The sequence below is a fragment of the Schistocerca americana genome, chromosome 2 (genome assembly GCF_021461395.2).
Source record: "Schistocerca americana isolate TAMUIC-IGC-003095 chromosome 2, iqSchAmer2.1, whole genome shotgun sequence".
NCBI lineage: Eukaryota > Metazoa > Arthropoda > Insecta > Orthoptera > Acrididae > Schistocerca > Schistocerca americana.
The window spans coordinates 257,257,633-257,275,990 of record NC_060120.1 but is presented as its reverse complement, the minus strand read 5'-3'; the positions used below and the strand labels follow the sequence as shown (position 1 = coordinate 257,275,990).

Genomic DNA, 18,358 nt, shown 5'->3' with positions numbered 1-18,358 from the left:
CCAACCAAGAGGGCTATTTTGTCAGAAAGATTACATGAAGCATGAAAGCAAATTTTCATCTCTCTTTTTGGAGGCTATATCTTTCCTTCTGCAAGTAAGGCAATGAAAGAAAATTTCAAATGTACTTAATATTCATGTCCGTTAAATCGAAACTATGATGCCTACCAAATAAATTTTCTGATTATTGACAAAATTCTTTTCACCAACAGTTTATTTAGATTAGTAAAATCTTTAAAACTGCCATTACAGATTTTTTCCTCTTCTCATCTGTGTGTTCTCAGCCCACTGCTCAGGTGACTCACTGCCTTCTCTCTTCTTACATTCTAACAAAAATATGTATATAGTGGAATGAACATATTTGCTGGAACAATAAGCTAATTTTCGGTTTCCTCAAACAATTTGCATGTAAAGCCCCAGCCAGATTAAAATCAAATTCTCATTTGGCCAATGTGGGAATCACTGTAAACTGTTCATTTTCTTTTTCTTCAGCTATTTCAAGAATGAGGGATATGATAGCTTATTTGCAAGAGTCACTTTTTTAGAGGCAGAAATATATTCAATATAAATACAGAAAACTGTTATCAATTATAGGTTCTGAAATATTCATAATAGATCAGCTTAAAATCTGCTGCTACCATTAACAATTATGAAAATAACATCCCAGTGTGAAGGATTGAGGAGGTGCAATCTCAGAGTATGGAACAAGGAGACAAAGGATAATTTGTCAGGAATAATGATAAAGATAGGGCAAGGAAAAGGTCGTGTGTTGTATCTTCATGAAATATGGAAATTATTCTTACCCTGAATGATAGCCAGCAGGATAACAATGACAAAAAAGAAGAATGTGATGTCAAACATGATGCGATATACTTCATAGTCATCACCATCTGGCGGCTCGATTTCATCACCGATGCCTCCTCCAGCCCGCACTCCCTTGTACAGGTGGAACACGAAACACTGCAAAAGAATTATTTTATTGAGACACACAGTCCCAAATAAAATAACAGGTGTCATCACTGGTGCCAACTAATAACATAAAGACACATTCACAGTAGCAGTTATGAAACAATACATGAGATGAAACAGAAGAATAGGCTCTACTCCACATACTGATTTACATATGCCTACTGTAAGCTTTCGACTAATTTCATTCTATGTAATACTGTGCAAAATACCAATGTCTATACTGAAAAGTGTCGCGTAAGAAAATTGGTGGTTGCTGAGCACTGCCTCATGAATAAACGTAACAGTATCTTTGATGAAACCGTATCTTGTCCCATGTGTCAACCTGCTGGGAACCATAGTGTGGAACAGTAACTTCAACTGGGTCAGTGAGTACAGTCTTAGTGATGCATGGGAGTGGGCTGTTAATATAAATACAGAAAACTACAACCAGTCATTTTGTGGAAAATTTGCTTGTTCCCATAAACTAGTTTTCAAACATTTTCAGGCTGATCTTCATGTGGGGCACATGGAAGTTACTTTGAAATTTCAGATTTTTAGTATACTGTGATGTGTTGAGAATAACAAGGATATTTTACACAAATTATACGTGCAGCCTAACTGAACTGCACTTGTAAATGAACCTCAGAAACTACATTAACAGACATAAAATATATACTTACCGTTAACATGTCGTGGCATTTCTTATCAACTTCTTCATCCTCCTCTTGTACATAAAACTTTCTGAAGAAATTAAAGGCAATAACAGTATAGATGTACACAACGATTGTCAGCAACATCACCGTCAGTACAAGCTGAAACAGAGAGAAAAACGTAAACATTAACATTACACATCAAACACACACACACACACACACACACACACACACACACTCACACTGTGTGTGCTCAAATACTTCAATGGGTTTATATGTTTTCATTTCCTACACTAAAAAAATAGTGATGTTTTCAAACCAACATTTGGGTGGATGACAGTGTTATCTTTTTGCTTATTGGTATATCATATGCATTTTGCTTTTATTGTAAAAAAGTATCACCGATTACTCAGTAATACAGCATAATAGTTAATAGCTCATTGTAGGTTTTTATTTACAGCCTGCTGTTTCCATTTGTGAACTTTACTGATGATGAAAAAGCTTGTTTGATGCCTTATTTTGCACAGAAATTTTTATCAACACATATGTTTTGCTACAGTTGCATGTACATATACAAATAAACCCAGAGAATTATTTTATGTGTAACTGATGGTGAGATAAATTATATATAAAAACAAAGATGAGGTGACTTACCGAACAAAAGCGCTGGCAGGTCGATAGATACACAAACAAACACAAACATACACACAAAATTCAAGCTTTCGCAACAAACTGTTGCCTCATCAGGAAAGAGGGAAGGAGAGGGGAAGACGAAAGGAAGTGGGTTTTAAGGGAGAGGGTAAGGAGTCATTCCAATCCCGGGAGCGGAAAGACTTACCTTAGGGGGAAAAAAGGACAGGTATACACTAGCACACACGCACATATCCATCCACACATACAGACACAAGCAGACATATGTCTGCTTGTGTCTGTATGTGTGGATGGATATGTGCGTGTGTGCTAGTGTATACCTGTCCTTTTTTCCCCCTAAGGTAAGTCTTTCCACTCCCGGGATTGGAATGACTCCTTACCCTCTCCCTTAAAACCCACTTCCTTTCGTCTTCCCCTCTCCTTCCCTCTTTCCTGATGAGGCAACAGTTTGTTGCGAAAGCTTGAATTTTGTGTGTATGTTTGTGTTTGTTTGTGTATCTATCGACCTGCCAGCGCTTTTGTTCGGTAAGTCACCTCATCTTTGTTTTTATATATAATTTTTCCCACGTGGAGTGTTTCCTTCCATTATATTGATGGTGAGATAAGTTTTAATAACAATGAGAAAGAAAATGTTAGTTATAATTTTGGTGAAAAACTCTGCTAGAGTTACAAACTTCTTTCTACTTCCAAGTAACCCTTATTCTCTTGTATTTCAGTTTTCCTTTATTCGTGTTACAATAAAAGCCATCATGATCTTATACATATTCAAAAAGTGTTTGTATTTCTTTAGATTTCCAAGTAACATTACTCAAGGAAATTGTTGCAAAAATTTTGTTAAGATTCACTACAAAATTTTTGACACATCCTATACTATTAACTGAAACTTCAGTACTGGACATAAATAACAGTAGCCTTATTGCATTCAGTTGAATTATGTCTGACTCGTGTATAACGAATTTCAATGATTGTCTCTCTCATATCTGTTCTTAAGTCAGCAATGTCTTAATTTACTAACAAAGTAAACTGTCTTTAAAACTTACACAAATACCAGTTGTGATGCAAGGAATAAATTAGCAGTAAGTGACTACACAGTACCTGTTTTCCATTGTGTGTTACTGACTGCAATATCGTACGTAGCGTCTTGAAACCCACAGCAACATCTAACAGATGTGCCGCAAAGAAGAAACGGTTGAAGTTGCCCAGTATTGAAAATGTGAAGTACCACAAGCTGTACAGGAATGACTGAAAATGGAAATTTGTATTAATGCTGGCATAAACATACACAGTTCAGGTTAAATGTGTTGGCACATCAAGAAAATCAAGATACTTCCAGACAGAGCTAAGCACAGGTGCTCATCTTATGTACGACATGTCAAGTTGTGGATACAAACATTGAATGGAATTCATTGTTTCTTACCTATTACTTTTTAAAAGACTAGAGCTGTAGTATACCTATGTGTAACAATGAAAACAATCAATTATTAACAAAATTAATTAATTGGATAGATAAAAAGTCTACTCCACAAGTGACAGCAGGACACACACATAAAAGGCGGTTGTTATTGGAAAGCTTTTGGAGCCAGTGGCTTCTTTGTAACGCAAAAGGGTCGAAGGGGAAGAAAGAGGGGTGAAGGAAAAGGACTCGAGAGGTCTAGGAAAGGTGTAGACTTCGGGGAAGTCACCCAGAACTGCGGGTCAGGGGAGACTTACCGTAAGGGATGAGAAGCAAAGACAGAATCAGTCAAACAGTCAGTCTTTCCTTCTCATCCCATACAGTAAGTCTCCCTTGACCCGCAGTTCTGTGTGACTTTCCCAAAATCTACCTTTTTTCCTACACCTCTCCAATTCTTTTTCTTCACCCCTCTTCCTTCCCGGTCGACACTTCTGCCTGAAAAAGGAGCCATTGGCTTCGAAAGCTTTCCAATTACAACAGTCTTTTATGTGGGCATTCTGCCACTGCTTGATGAGTAGATTTTTTTTATCTATTATAAGAATACCTATATGGTCATAAATATAAAGAGAGGCTAACTGGCCACTTCTTCAGCTGTTTTAGCAATGAGTGGTTAAAGATATCAGTTTTTTTGACCATAAGATAATTGATCAAGTGTGCAGGACACATGTATTGGAAGATGAAGGCCTTTCAAATGCATACAGAGAAGGACACAATGAATATTCACGAGATTATTCAACTCATAAGTGTTTGTCATTGAATTACTGGAAAATTTGAATTGTTTGATGTTCATAGTATAATACCAATTAACTCACAAAAATCTACTTTATAATTTCAACAACAGGAATACTCTGCAGCTCTCCATACACTGTTCCCAAATGGGTCGAGAAGGAAAGTTTTGATTAATTTGTATTCACGTAGAGGTATACAAGCAGTCATTGTTCTTGTGTTTTTGATATCTGAACTGATCATAATTATGACATTACAATCCTGCAGGGAGCAACAGTTCATTTTGTGTTAGGTAGTAAATCATCTTTTTCTATGAAGGTCCAATGCACATGCAGCTGCATACTTTAGCACTTGGCACATAGCTTTTCTATCTTGAAAACTGAATTTAATGTACAATAGTGAAGGACACTTTTTGGTCCAAGTCGGCTGTGAAAAGCTGTAGGAGTTGAAACTATGGCCAGTAATTACTTTCAGAGAACAAAATTCTTAGAACTGCCTACAGGTACATATAAAAGTACAATAAATTATCCAGCCATTTGGAAGTATTAGTCACTTCCTTTGGGAGGAAAGAGGGACACACTGAGATGGTTAGAAAGGAGGGGCAGGTCACACAGAGCTCACGATGGGACATGATGCCCTGGATTGCCTGAGGGGGTAAGGCATGACACTGTCCACTACATCAAAACGACCAATGGTCTCCCCATGGTCTGCAGAACACGATGTTTGGCTCAAGATCGTCTTAAAATTGTGAACGCAGAGTTCGACAGTATGATTCGTGCAGCTGTAATGCAGCCTTCCAACAGTCCCTGGTTCTCACCACTACATTTGGTCCCAAAGAAGGGTGGTGCATCGCCCTGAATGCCGTAACAATACCAGACAAATGTCCAGTGATGTTGTTACATGACTATAATTATGCATTGAGTGGTGCAGCTATTTTTAGTGCCCTAGACTGCACAAAAGTGCACATACAGATTCTTGCAGCTGAACAAGACATTCCCAGGATGGCAATCATCACTCCTTTCTGCTTGTTTGGCAGCAAATTCATGACATTTGGACTCAGGAATGCTGCTCAAACATAACAACACTTCATTGACTCAGTGCTGTAGGGGGTTATTTCTTCTTTTGTTTACCTGGACAATATCTTAGTTTTTTTGGTCGCTAGCAGGGAAACATTGGCAGCTTTTAGCAGAAGTGTTCAAGAGGTTAGAACACCACAGCATCATCCTAAACACTGTTAAATGTATCTTTGGCCAGACCCAAGTGGATTTCCTGGGGCACAGGCATGATTGCTACCATTACCAGGGAGGGTGTAAGCCATCTTATGGATTTCATAGCCACATATGGCCAAGGAATTGCATTGATTTCTTGGAATGTTAAATTTTTATCGCCATCGCTTGTCACACTCTGCTAAGTCACAGGAGCCATTAGTTGCAGCACTCACTGCTCCAAGGAACAAGGGTAACTTGCCTATAGCATGGACTGATAGCATGTGTGTGGCATTTGAGGCAACCAAAAAGAGCACTGCAGGTGCTGCACTACTGGGAAACCTTGAGCCAACTGCACCTTTGGCAATAGTAGTTGACACTAGCCAGATGGCGATTGTCCATACGACAGAGAACTTCTGGCCATTTATGAGTCTGTCAAATACTTCAGACCCCATCTAGAAGCTTGCAACTTTATTATCTAACCGACCACAAACAACTGACTTATGCCTTTCACCAGAATAATGCGAACGGTTCATCTAGGCAACACAATCAACTAATGTTCACCTTGCAGTTCAGTACAGATGCCTGGTACATCTCCAGCACTGACAATGCGGTAGCTGATTGCTTGTCTCAGGTCGGAAGCATTACTAACACAATTATGCTAAACTTGCTGCCGCTCAACAATCAGATCAACAACTAAAAGGACTTGTATCAACAGGCACATAGTATTCAATTGATGACTCATCTAGTGACAGATCATTATATTTGGTTCAGCATACAGAAAGATTGCCATGAATGGGTGTTGATGTAAATGCCAATGCAATAAGACTATGCCACCACATGCAAGGTACTGATGGGAAACTTTCCACTCAAGATAACCTGTTTCAATCACGTACATATTGATGTCACTGGTCCACTGCAGCCATCCAGCAGCCGACGCTACATGGGTACAATGACAGATAGTTACACGTGCTGGCCTAAAGCTGCACCAGTGGACAGCATTATAGCAGAAATCCCGGCTTTCATTTTCATGTCATTTTGAGTGTTACATTTTGGTTGTCTTTTACACATCACAACAGACGAGGTGATGACAATTTGAATCCAACTCTTTTGGTCAACTGGTGAAGTTTTGCAGCATAACACACCACAAAATGATGAACTATCATGAGGCCAGTAACAGTCAGATGTTGAGGCTTCCACAAGAATTAGTGGAATCCAACACTCTGTTATAAGCAAGGGATGATCAAACAGAATTCCTATGCCAACTGTGAGAGCACATGGCCTGAATCCACCCCCACCAGCCTCACTGACATGGTACAGCTACGACCTTTGTGCACCGAGACTTAAAAACCTGTTCACACATCATATTATGCACAGAAGACATCAAACTTTTGTTGCAGCTGACATACTCAGGAACCTACAATTTAGTTGCAAGGGGGAGACAAGACAATTGCCATCTAAATTAACGGAAAAGCGACTACTGTTTCTATAAATAGGGGTTAAATCACCAATGTCTTCCAAAAAGCAACAATGCCAGAGCTTCCAGGGCTACAGCTTTGCTCAACAACTGCCTCATCACTGACTCCACACCCAATGGTGCAGATTACAACATCAATGGACTGTCAACACATCCTTCGAGATCCACTCGCATTGTCCACTTTCCAGCTTGCTGTTTGGAATAATGTTCCGCTTCCAGCGTGGGGGCTGATGTTGTGACATCATGCAGTTATAAAGTGTTGTATCACATGTGGCATGTGTGTGTTTATAAACACTGCGCCATCAAACATTTCATGCCAGACACCAGAGGCGCTTTTTATATATTAGGTTCATTCAAACAAAACCTGGTCAGTGCGTCTACCTTCACCTTACACATAAGATGACACCACGAAACTGCAGGTATGGTGGCGCCATCTACTGGTAGAGAGACTGACACATAGGCACCATTTGATGCTTCACAAGTTTTCGTCCTCTACCGAACATGCAGGCGAGTAAGCAGGAACAATGATAAGTGATTCAATTTTTGGTGGTGGAGGGAGTTGGCAGCCATGAAATATATCGATAGTGATTACAATCTGGGTCATTCAATTGTTGTGGAATGGCGCAAATGATTCCTTGAAGGGTGCGAGTCACTGGAAGACAATGCTCGTCCTGGACCAGCTCATCATGTCAACATGCTGGAAATGGTTGTGGAAGTGAATGTTTTAGTCCTGGGCAACTACAGAATCATCCTGGACCTCTAAAATAAGCTGTTGCAATGGGATAACTGTGGCAACAGTTTTGGTGACTATTTTTGAGTATGTGTACTGTGTATCAATATATTTTTGAGTTAATAAAATCATTACCATTACTTTGCACTAGTAAAACACACACACACACACACACACACACACACACACACACACACACTGATTATGCTTTTTATATTTCGTGGCCTACATGCCTGTAATTAGATTGTGCATAGTTATAAGATAGGTCTGATGTTTTGTTCTCTGCGTGTTATATAATTTTGAACTGCAAGTGCGCAACAGTTGAACAGGCCAATTTATTTTCTGTGTCTGCTGTGACTGTGATCAATAAAGCTACCATTAACTGTTCAAGGGAGTTTTCGTGTAGTGTGGTTCCATCATATCAAGTTCGTGCAGGTTCCAATAGTTGAATGACAGTCTGCACAGTTTGTAACGACAGACTACCTTTCCTGCCCTTCAGCTCTTACAACTGCAGTCTCTTTTCTGAACAGATTGTATATTAACATTTTGCTCCCTTTATTTAATCCCTACTTCTTTTAGATTTTCAATTCCAGTCGATAAATAATGGGAAGTCTGGAATGGAATAACAATATAAATTAGGTTATATTACTACTTACCACATAGAGGAGACCATGAGCAGTGAACAGACCCGTTTACAAGTAGACTGTTGATGTTTTTTAGCTACTGGAGAAAATCTTTTGTCAGATAAATATGTCTGAGTGTTTCTTCATTTGAGAAGGATGTTGTTCAAAAGCTAAAAAACATCCTACAGTCTATTTGTAAATGAGCTTGTCCACTGCTCTATGCCACCTCTGCATGGTAAGCAGGAATCTATGTTAATTCATGTTGTTATTTCAGTCAACACTGTCAAAAGCTTTTTCTAGACCTGCAAATATTATAAATGTATGTTTATATTATTGAGATGCCGAGTCACAGACAGGCAAAACAAAAAGACTGCTAAACATATGAGCTTTTGGGCAAAAGGCCTTTTTCTTAAGTAAACAACACACACACATTCATGTGAACACAACTCACACACATGACCACTGCCTCTGGCTGCCTCATTGGCTGAAGACAGTGGTTATGTGTGTGTGTGTGTGTGTGTGTGTGTGTGTGTGTGTGTGTGTGTGTGACGGAGAAGCAAGAGAGAGAGAGAGAGAGAGAGAGAGAGAGAGAGAGAGAGAGAGAGAGAGAGAGTCTAATTTAGAAGAAGGCCGTTTGGCCAAAACTTCACGTTTAGCATTCTTTTTGTTGAGCATGTCTGCAACTACACATCTCCTCTATATGGTAAGTAGAAATCTATCCTTTTCATAATATTGTCATTATTCCATCCTGGATCTTCCATTGTTTGATAAATGTACGTTTCTCTCTCTTCAGGCTATCTTCGAAGATACTTTGTAGTCAGTATTGGCTTGTGTGCTCCTAAATTTCTTCATAACCCACAGTGATTTTCCGTGATGTGACATTCTAAAAGTCTTCCCAATCTTCTGTAAGTAATTTGTGTTAATACTTTGCAACAATGACTTATCAAACTGATGGTAATATTCACACCTGTTACATTTGCCTTACAACTGGAATTATTTAGTTTTTCTTGAAATCTGAACATATTTTATCTGTCTTCTGTATCTTGGGTACAAATGGAATGGTTTTATCATGGTTTGTTCACCGAAAGATCTTAGTAATTTGGAGGAAGTATCATCTACTGCAGGTGCCATGTTTCAGTTTACATTTGTATATACATCTTCATATACATCACGGAATGCCAGATTTATTACAATATTTTTATGTATGGATTAATGCTTCAGCTATATTAAAGATCTTGCTTTATTTGCATTAATTCCAGCACCACATACCATTTTCAGGCACTTCTATGATAACCAGGTAACCGCCATAATACACGTTGTTAGAGGGCACAATCAAACAGATGCCTGCAGTGATGTATTTCTTCCTTCCTGCTTATGACCTTGACTGTGCCAGCACATCAACATCACGTTAGTTGATCTGCTGGCACTGTAAATACCATACACAGAGAGGAAGGGATGCATCATCATGGACGTCAATCTGATTGTGCATCCTATTGAGGTGTTCTATGGTTCTTAGCCGGTTAGCTGCATGATTGTCCAGTTTACCATAAACGGACCTTAAGAAGATGCACTGTAATGCTGAAATTGGTGGAAATTAGGCAAGGACTTTAAATACAGCTGAAGGATTCAGCCATACATAAACTCAAGTTTCTGTTTAGGTCTTTTAGTGCTCTGTCAAATTCTTCTCACAGCTCACATCTACCATCTCATCTTCATCTACTTCCTTTTTCTTTCACTTTCATTTCCCTATGAACACTCAAATACAAGGTTAAAAATTGTAAAATTAGAGAGATTTGGGAACTTATAACAGTGTGCATGAGATCATTATTCTGGTGCAGTAGTCATGACGAGAACAAGAGGGGAAAATGCTGTGACCATATGGTGGATTTATAATGTGAATGTAGTTGTAGAATTTTTCTGAAACCATGTGCTATACTGCAAATGTCCATTGGAACATAATTCAAATTACCAAAACCAGTACTTACATTATCTGTTATTGTTACACCTGATTTCCAAATCTGGTACCTCCAATCAATATTTGCAATGCTGGAAAAAAATACACAATGGATTAACAAAATTCTGAAAATCTCCGTATTTACACATTTTTAAAGGGAAAGAAACCAAATACACATCTGCATAGGCCTGCTACAATAGTTCATTTTCAGTTTCAGCACTTCCTTATATGTGCTGCCATTAGACATGCACTACACATGAATCTATTCTATTAGCTAGTGCTGTGAGATTAAAACGGCAATCTCAACCATACTGCATCTTTCATTCTACAGCAGAAAGTACTCAGTAATGACACTTCCTGTAGTTAAAACTGAATGACACTCATAACGACATTCTGATATTGAATACAATATTATGTTGAGTAGGAACTGCAAGATAGAAGTACCAAAATGGAAAAAAACTTGATTGCATTGGAGGATTCCTCACATGGCAGACAGTAAAATTTAATGATGCTGAGCTGAGTCCTGATCTGACACAAGTCAAAAAATTTCATTGCCACTCAATATTATGCCCCTGGGAACCTAAGTCTTATATTTTATGCATCTCTGCATTCTTTTTCCTGTTTGTCATCCTCACCACTAACACTACCTCACTACTAGTAGTAGTAACAACACCACAGTTACCATTAACCATGACAACAGGAATAACAATCTGTAAGGATTTGCAAATCACTCTGCTTGTGCCCACATAAGATTTGATTGGATAAGCATTTCGCACCCTTTCTGGCAAACTACTGTCATTCAGATAACTATTTTCATTCCCTACAAGTATTTTACACTAAAGTGAGCCTTCTCCTTATCTGATAAATATTTGCTCATTAATGACAGTAAGTTGCAATGTACATTTCTGAATCCACTGTAGCTTGAGCATTCAAATGAACATTCTGTTTTCTCATTCTCCTTTCCTACAGTTCCAACAACAGTATGACATGACATGCATCCAACCAACAGCATTTGTTGAATTTTTCTGACATACAACTGATTTTCCATAAGACAGAATACATTTTAAGTACACTACTCCAAATTTACGTTTTTGGTTTTGTATCAAAAGATTATCTTTTTATTTTGTACACAATGAACACCCTTGTGAAGATAATATAATTAGGTCTTAGTTGCAGTGGAGATACACTGAAATGAGGAATGCCACAACTAAAGAAACACTTACAAGTTGATGAAGCCAGATCCTCCTTCCTCTTCCTGTGCACTGAAAGATGTCTTCTCCATTCCTAGTAAATTACTGATGGAATCAAAATCATATGTCTCACTGTACTTTTGACGGACCTTTTTCTTCACAAATTTATCCCAGTAATTAACTGGGAATGACCTGAAAAAATTAAAAATTTGCAGTCACAGGACTATGTTGTAAAGTAGTAAAACAGATGAAGTTAAGTCATCCCAATAAAACATGTAGAGAGAGAAAAAATGTCAACAGCCAAATTCCTGCAACATATAGTGTTCTGTGCAGCTTATAAGGCCTTATATTAGGCATTTTTTCGTGAAAGAGTGATCAATATTACCACTATCATGTTGTTATGTATGTGATATGTTTTTGAATATTTGCTGCTCCGTGTATGACACTATTATATATAGAATAATGTACTGAATATTGTTACCTCAGAAGCCAAAGAAATAATCCTCTCAAGTGAGTCAATAGAATGTGAATAACGCAATTAATTATCAGCACGGGACAACCAACTGAGTAAAACTATCAGATGTTCAACACAATTGAGAATTTTTTGAGCAGTAATACTGGATCAGTGATTATATATGAGCCTTGCAATTAACTCAGGGACTGGGTGATGCTCCGTGCTAAAGACAAAACTGGTGGGGCATGTCATTAGTAAAACTGTAGTAGCTACTTGTCCTTAAAACAGAGCCTCAGTTGTCATCATAAGGGTGAATATTCCTACCAATGAAAGATCCTGGGTCTTGTGTGGCAGTCAGACATGCTGCTTAGCTACTAAGGCAAGCTCATGACCATGATGACACACAAAAGTGAATGTGCCCAACAAGCACCTTGTAATATCAATATGACAGAGACCCTATGAGAAGGAGGGAATTGCCTTGTATCAGCAAAAACAAGATTTAAATGTTTTGGATGTTCTGTCATGATAACGACTTGCAGGTGGGCAAGCACAGATATAATAGTCAGAACTTGGAGATAGGAGGCTCATAAATTGCTGAAAGACTATAACTGCTTCAAAATCTTTTAATGGTAAGGTACAATTGCAGGTACCTTGGGGATTGGTAAAGTATGACAATTGATAATAAAAGAGTGGTAAATGCTGTGTAGCTTGCTCTTCCTGACTTGTAGGCTGCAATGTGAAATAATGATGTAAAAACACCTGAACTTTTTCAACCTGTCGAGTCCTGAGTGTTGTGACTACAGAACTGTAGTGGCCTGCTGAGTGCTGCTGGTAAGTGGGGTGCTCTCAGCCCTTGTGAGGCAAACTGAGGAGCTACTTGATTGAGAAGTAGTAGCTCCGGTCTCGGACATTGACATAGGGCCGGGAGAGCAGTGTGCTGACCACATGCCCCTCCATATCCGTCTTCAGTGACTCCTATGAGCTGAGGATGACATGGTGGCTGGTCAGTACTGTTGGGCCTTCATGGCCTGTTTGGGAGGAGTTTAGTTTAGTTTTTTAAAAAAGTGGAAAAATGAAAAAAGGTAAAACAATCAAAAAAGTTCACTCACAAAAACTTAGAAGTTGCACATTTAAGTTCAGAGTACACATCAACAAACCCTGTGCCTATGAGGGGCATCAACTGTGAACATGACTCAAAATATTTCAAACCAAGCGAGGTGGCACAGTGGTTAGTACACTGGACTCGCACTTGGGAGGACGACGATTCAATCCTGTGTCTGGCCATCCTGATGTAGGTTTTCTGTGATTCCCCTAAATTGCTTCAGGCCAATGCTGGGATGGTTCCTTTGATAGGGCATGGCCGATTTCCTTCCCGGTGAGACTGATGACCTTGCTGTTTGGTCTCTTCCTCTCAGTTCAACTCCCCTCAAAGTATTTCAAAGCTGTAAGTGCTAGTTTAATTCCATTTGTGATAATTTATTTTAATTTCACATTACAAAAGAATTATAGTTACTTTGGGATTTAGTTTTATTAGTGGTGCAATACATCAACCTAAAACAATGGTTGTGCATCATACTGTGATAAGCAGATGTAGCTACTTGACTTGCAAATTGTTTTTCCATGTCCGTAACTGTTTTCACAAACTGGCAGTTAGGAATTTTATATGTCTATATTATTATGTACAACATCTACATGTCTGTTTGACTTTACATGCATTTTATCCCTTTCAGTCACCCTGTCCTATATCTAGGACAATACGGATTCTGTTGATTGCATTTTATCCCTTTCAGTCACCCTGTCCTATATCTAGGACGATACGGATTCTGTTGATTTTAATGTGTATAATTTCAAAAGGGGTGCGATATCAGTCACAACCTCCTATTTATAAGATGACTAAACAGTTTCCTACAGGTCCTGCACTCTAGCGCTAATCCATAGAACTATTAGCAGCATTCTAAACCAACGATATAGCTTGGAGATCAAAGAGTACTGACCCATGAAAATAAATTATATATTTTTAAATTCGTATTACTTTTGGATGTCCCCATATATTATTTATTTAAATTATAATAAACTATTTTAATATTAAAAACATTAAACAGACTTTTGGTTTGAAATAAACTTGTGAGAGCTTTCCGAAGTAACGTGATAGATATAGGACACTGTGACTAGCCGGCAACAATAGAATAAAGAAGTGGCCATTTCGTTGCAAGATTATATTGACATTGTGGTGAACATTTGTGGCATGCTAATATCAATACTTACTATTACATCTACATAAAATGGATGACAATTCTTTTCTGTCGTGTTTAATGGACAATGTAAATCCTGCGATAAGTGATATTTTAGAAAAAGGAGATCTTTCAGAGATAGAGGATTTATGTGATGATGAAAACATCGATATTGAGAATTTTGGTGAGTAGCCGATTCTTATCTATCTTTTGACTTAACTATTATCATGCATAGTATGTTATTCTAAACCTTGTAGTAATGATACAGTAATATTCTAGTTATGTGGCTGGGCGGTTCTCTTGTCCTACTATAGAGACTTACAACCTTCGTTTCTTTTCTCCCTTTGTTTTAGAGGATGAAGAGACAGAAGGCCCAGCCTTAGATGGTACTTGTCCAGTCATTACTACTTCAAACAATAATGAAGCCGAATGTGAAGTTACCCCACAACTGCAAATGAGACTTTGTTCACAGGCTGGTAGAACTGACATTGTAGAAGATCTGGGTGAAGATGATGGAGAAGAAATTACATTTACATGTCCAACGTTAAAAGAATTCCAAATACAATATTTTAAAAACATGAATTTGACCGAGAAAATGAATGTGAAATGGTTGGGAGGAGAATATGATTCAGCTGTTAGAAACCACTTTGAGCAGCAAGGAGAAAATGAGGTACCTGCGACATTGAATCCTCTTGAAGTTTTTCATCACTACATACCAGATGACCTAATTGTGCAGATGGTGTATTGTACAAATTATTATGCAGTGCACAATAATATTGCCAACTTTGCTCTAACAACAGTACATGAGATGAAGATTTTTCTAGGGATCCATTTAGCTATGGGTAATCTAGGGTATCCAAGAGTACACATGTATTGGGAGCCATGATTCCAGATTCCTCTCATAGCTGATTCTGGGATTTCACTCAACAGATTTTTAAAATTAAGAATGTGCTTTCATGGTGTAAGAGATGAGGAAAAGCCAGACAACAAAGACAGGTTCTGGAAAGTTCGTCCTATCTACAACACCATCCGAAAAAGATGCAGTGAACAAGAAATTGAACCTAAACTAAGTATTGACGAACAAATGGTTCCATTCAAAGGTTCACTAGACGTAAAACAATACATACGCAATAAACCGACAAAATGGGGTGTAAAGATTTTTATTTTATATGGTGAGAGTGTAACCATGTTCAACTTTATTATATATGAAGGCTCTACCACTCCAATAAAGCCAGAATATTCACAGTTTGGGCTTGAGGTAGCAATAGTAATGCAATTATCAGAGAGAATAAATACACCATTTTGTCACGTATATTTTGACAACTTCTTTAGTAATTATTCGCTTTTTCAGTGGCTGTTGAAGAAAAATATTTATGCTGTAGGGACTATTCGAACCGATAGGTTTATGAAATCTCCATTTAAATCTGATTCTGAAATGAAGAAATTGCCCCGAGGATCAGTGGATGAAGTTTTTAGCATGGATGGTGTTATACTAACCAAATGGTTTGACAACTCATGCGTCACCATAGGATCAAACTTTATTGGAAAAGGTAGTGCTGACACATCTCATCATCGGGACAAGAGACAATGAAAGTATATAGACGCTCCCAGGCCTGAATGTGTTCAACAGTACAATGCCAGCATGGGAGGAGTTGACAAACTAGATTTCCTCTTGCCACTGTACAGAACATTCATTAGATCCAAGAAGTGGACTCTAAGAATGTTCACTCATGGATTGGATCTAGCGGTAACTAATTCATGGTCAGAATATAAGGAGGAGGCTGCCAGCCAACAAGTTACAAAGAAAGATACCATGGATCTTATCCATTTCAGACAGTATGTCACTGAAGCCCTCATAATTGGAGGTAAAACCCCTGCCAAGAAGAGAGGAAGGCCATCCAGTGATGAGGCATCGCCTTCTGGGCCACTGCATCACAAACAGATTGCAGCTATCAAGCCAGTGATGGCTGTACGGTATGACCAAATGAACCACCTACTGGAAGTGAGCACAAAAAATACCCAAGATAGGTGTAAGAATGAGGGCTGCAAAGGGAAAACTTATTTTTTGTGTTCGAAGTGCAATATACATTTGTGCATATCCAAAAACAGAAACTGTTTTACACAATTTCACACTAAATAATATTATTCTGTTTGTATATATATATATATATATATATATATATATACTTTTTTTACTAATAAAAAAAATTACATAATTTTATGTAATTTCTACCTATAGATATTGTGTACATATTGTTACTATCCCTAACAAAAGGTCCAAGAAGTGGAATCTAAGAATGTTCACTCATGGATTGGATCTAGCAGTAACTAATTCATGGTCAGAGTATAAGAAGGAGGCAACAGAAAGAAAAACACCAGTCACCATGTCCTATATAAAGGACGATCCAGATCCAGCTTCCGGATTATCCAAATTAGGAAATTTTGTATTCAAAATTAACAAAAGTATGCCAAATTTCAAATTTTTATTTTTAAAATTGAAAATGTGTGACTGAAAGGGATAATGTCTGTTCATTCTCCACTTCCAATGACAAATTTTGCACCACAAACTGTATAGTCAAAATTCTCACCTTGTTCTCTAAGAATGAGAAGTCTTGCATAATTTGCTTTGAACTTAAGTTACCCTATTACAAAAAAATATCATTTATCAAAATCATAGCAGTGTGTACTGAAATTGACTATCTACTAAAATGCAACATAATAGACACAAACAACAATGCTGCTGTGGAAACTGAGCACTTAAGTCCAAATATGTAATGTTATTCATAGGAACAGAACACCTATGACTTTTTGATAATATCTATATTATATATTAAACTTGAGACTTGACACAGCTCAATTTTTCAACATAATAAAGTGTAATGCCAACACTCCTCAAGGGTATGCAATAACAGAAATAACCAAGGGAAATTTAATAAAAAGTACTATCTCTAGCTGGACAAGTTCAACAAAATGTAGAACTTAATATTAATTCAACTCGCAGGAAAGAGAATGAAATCATATTGAGGCAAGTTTGTGCAGTGTTCTGAAAGAAAGCTGTTATAAAGTCAGGAGATTAGTTTAAAAATAGGACACAAAGGCCAAGCTACATAAAATGAAAATCTAGGATATTTTGCTGTTGCCAAAGAATGTTTGGGAACCTATGGTCAATTAAAAAAAAAAAAAAAACTGTGTCTGCCCTGAAAAAAATGTGACAAGGGAACCCTACAAATAATGACTGAATTTCTATTGAAATGGCTATGTACATTCCATGCAGAGAGGAAATCAAACTGTACTTTCAAGTGACAAGTTGTGAATGTTCTCATTATATTAAGTGAAGTCCAAACTGGGGATTATGATGTACATAATTTATGGTGTATAAGGAGTGCATCCTTCAAGGGTTCCAATATTATAAAATCTCTACAGATTCAGTAAATACATTAGACATGCAGAAATAGACATCACATACAAATAACTATAATATGATCTCAGACTGCCTCTGTGGCTGAATGGTTAGCATCACTGCCTTTGGTGTTTGATTCCCAGTATCTCCTTGGATCTTAAGAGGTCTGAATCAGTGGCAGGTGTTGACAACATCACCTGGCTGTATTCACGTAAGGGAGAAACTCAGGTCTCAGGATCTACTCAGCTTTGTGAGGCCAAATGAGAAGCAGCCCAAATAAAGAAGCAGCAGCACCATCAGAATTCATCTACTGGCAATAACTGCTGGAGATATTGGCAAATGATGATCACACATCTCATGATAACAGACCGCACCTTGTCCTGCCTTGTGGGTAACAGTTGGGAACAGGCGTAACCCATAATTGGAGTTTTATTTATTTTATTTATGATTTGCAGCACCAGTACTAATAAAAATTAACTCACAATATAATGTGAATGATACTACATTAAAAATTTTCAGAAATATGTTCTTACAGAACACTGAGGTACAAATCATTTAGCACCTTACCCACAACGGTATGCTTTTCATAAATTAAACATGAAATGAGACACACAAAAGGGTGCTATGGGAGAACCAGGCTCTCAAAGAAATACAAGGTAGTGAAGG

General features: G+C 37.8%; 1 protein-coding gene across 1 annotated transcript in view; it reads right to left on the bottom strand.

Annotated features, from left to right (window-relative positions):
* Positions 1–18,358, bottom strand: part of LOC124595722 (ryanodine receptor) — a 690,379-nt gene that overhangs the window by 9,273 nt on the left and 662,748 nt on the right. Inside the window, exons 98-102 of the mRNA XM_047134588.1 lie at positions 11,641–11,799; positions 10,449–10,509; positions 3,345–3,491; positions 1,626–1,757; positions 801–957 (exon numbers count right to left, since the gene is read on the bottom strand). Of these exons, the coding sequence (XP_046990544.1) occupies positions 801–957; positions 1,626–1,757; positions 3,345–3,491; positions 10,449–10,509; positions 11,641–11,799 (656 nt within the window). The remainder of the gene's footprint in view (positions 1–800; positions 958–1,625; positions 1,758–3,344; positions 3,492–10,448; positions 10,510–11,640; positions 11,800–18,358) is intronic.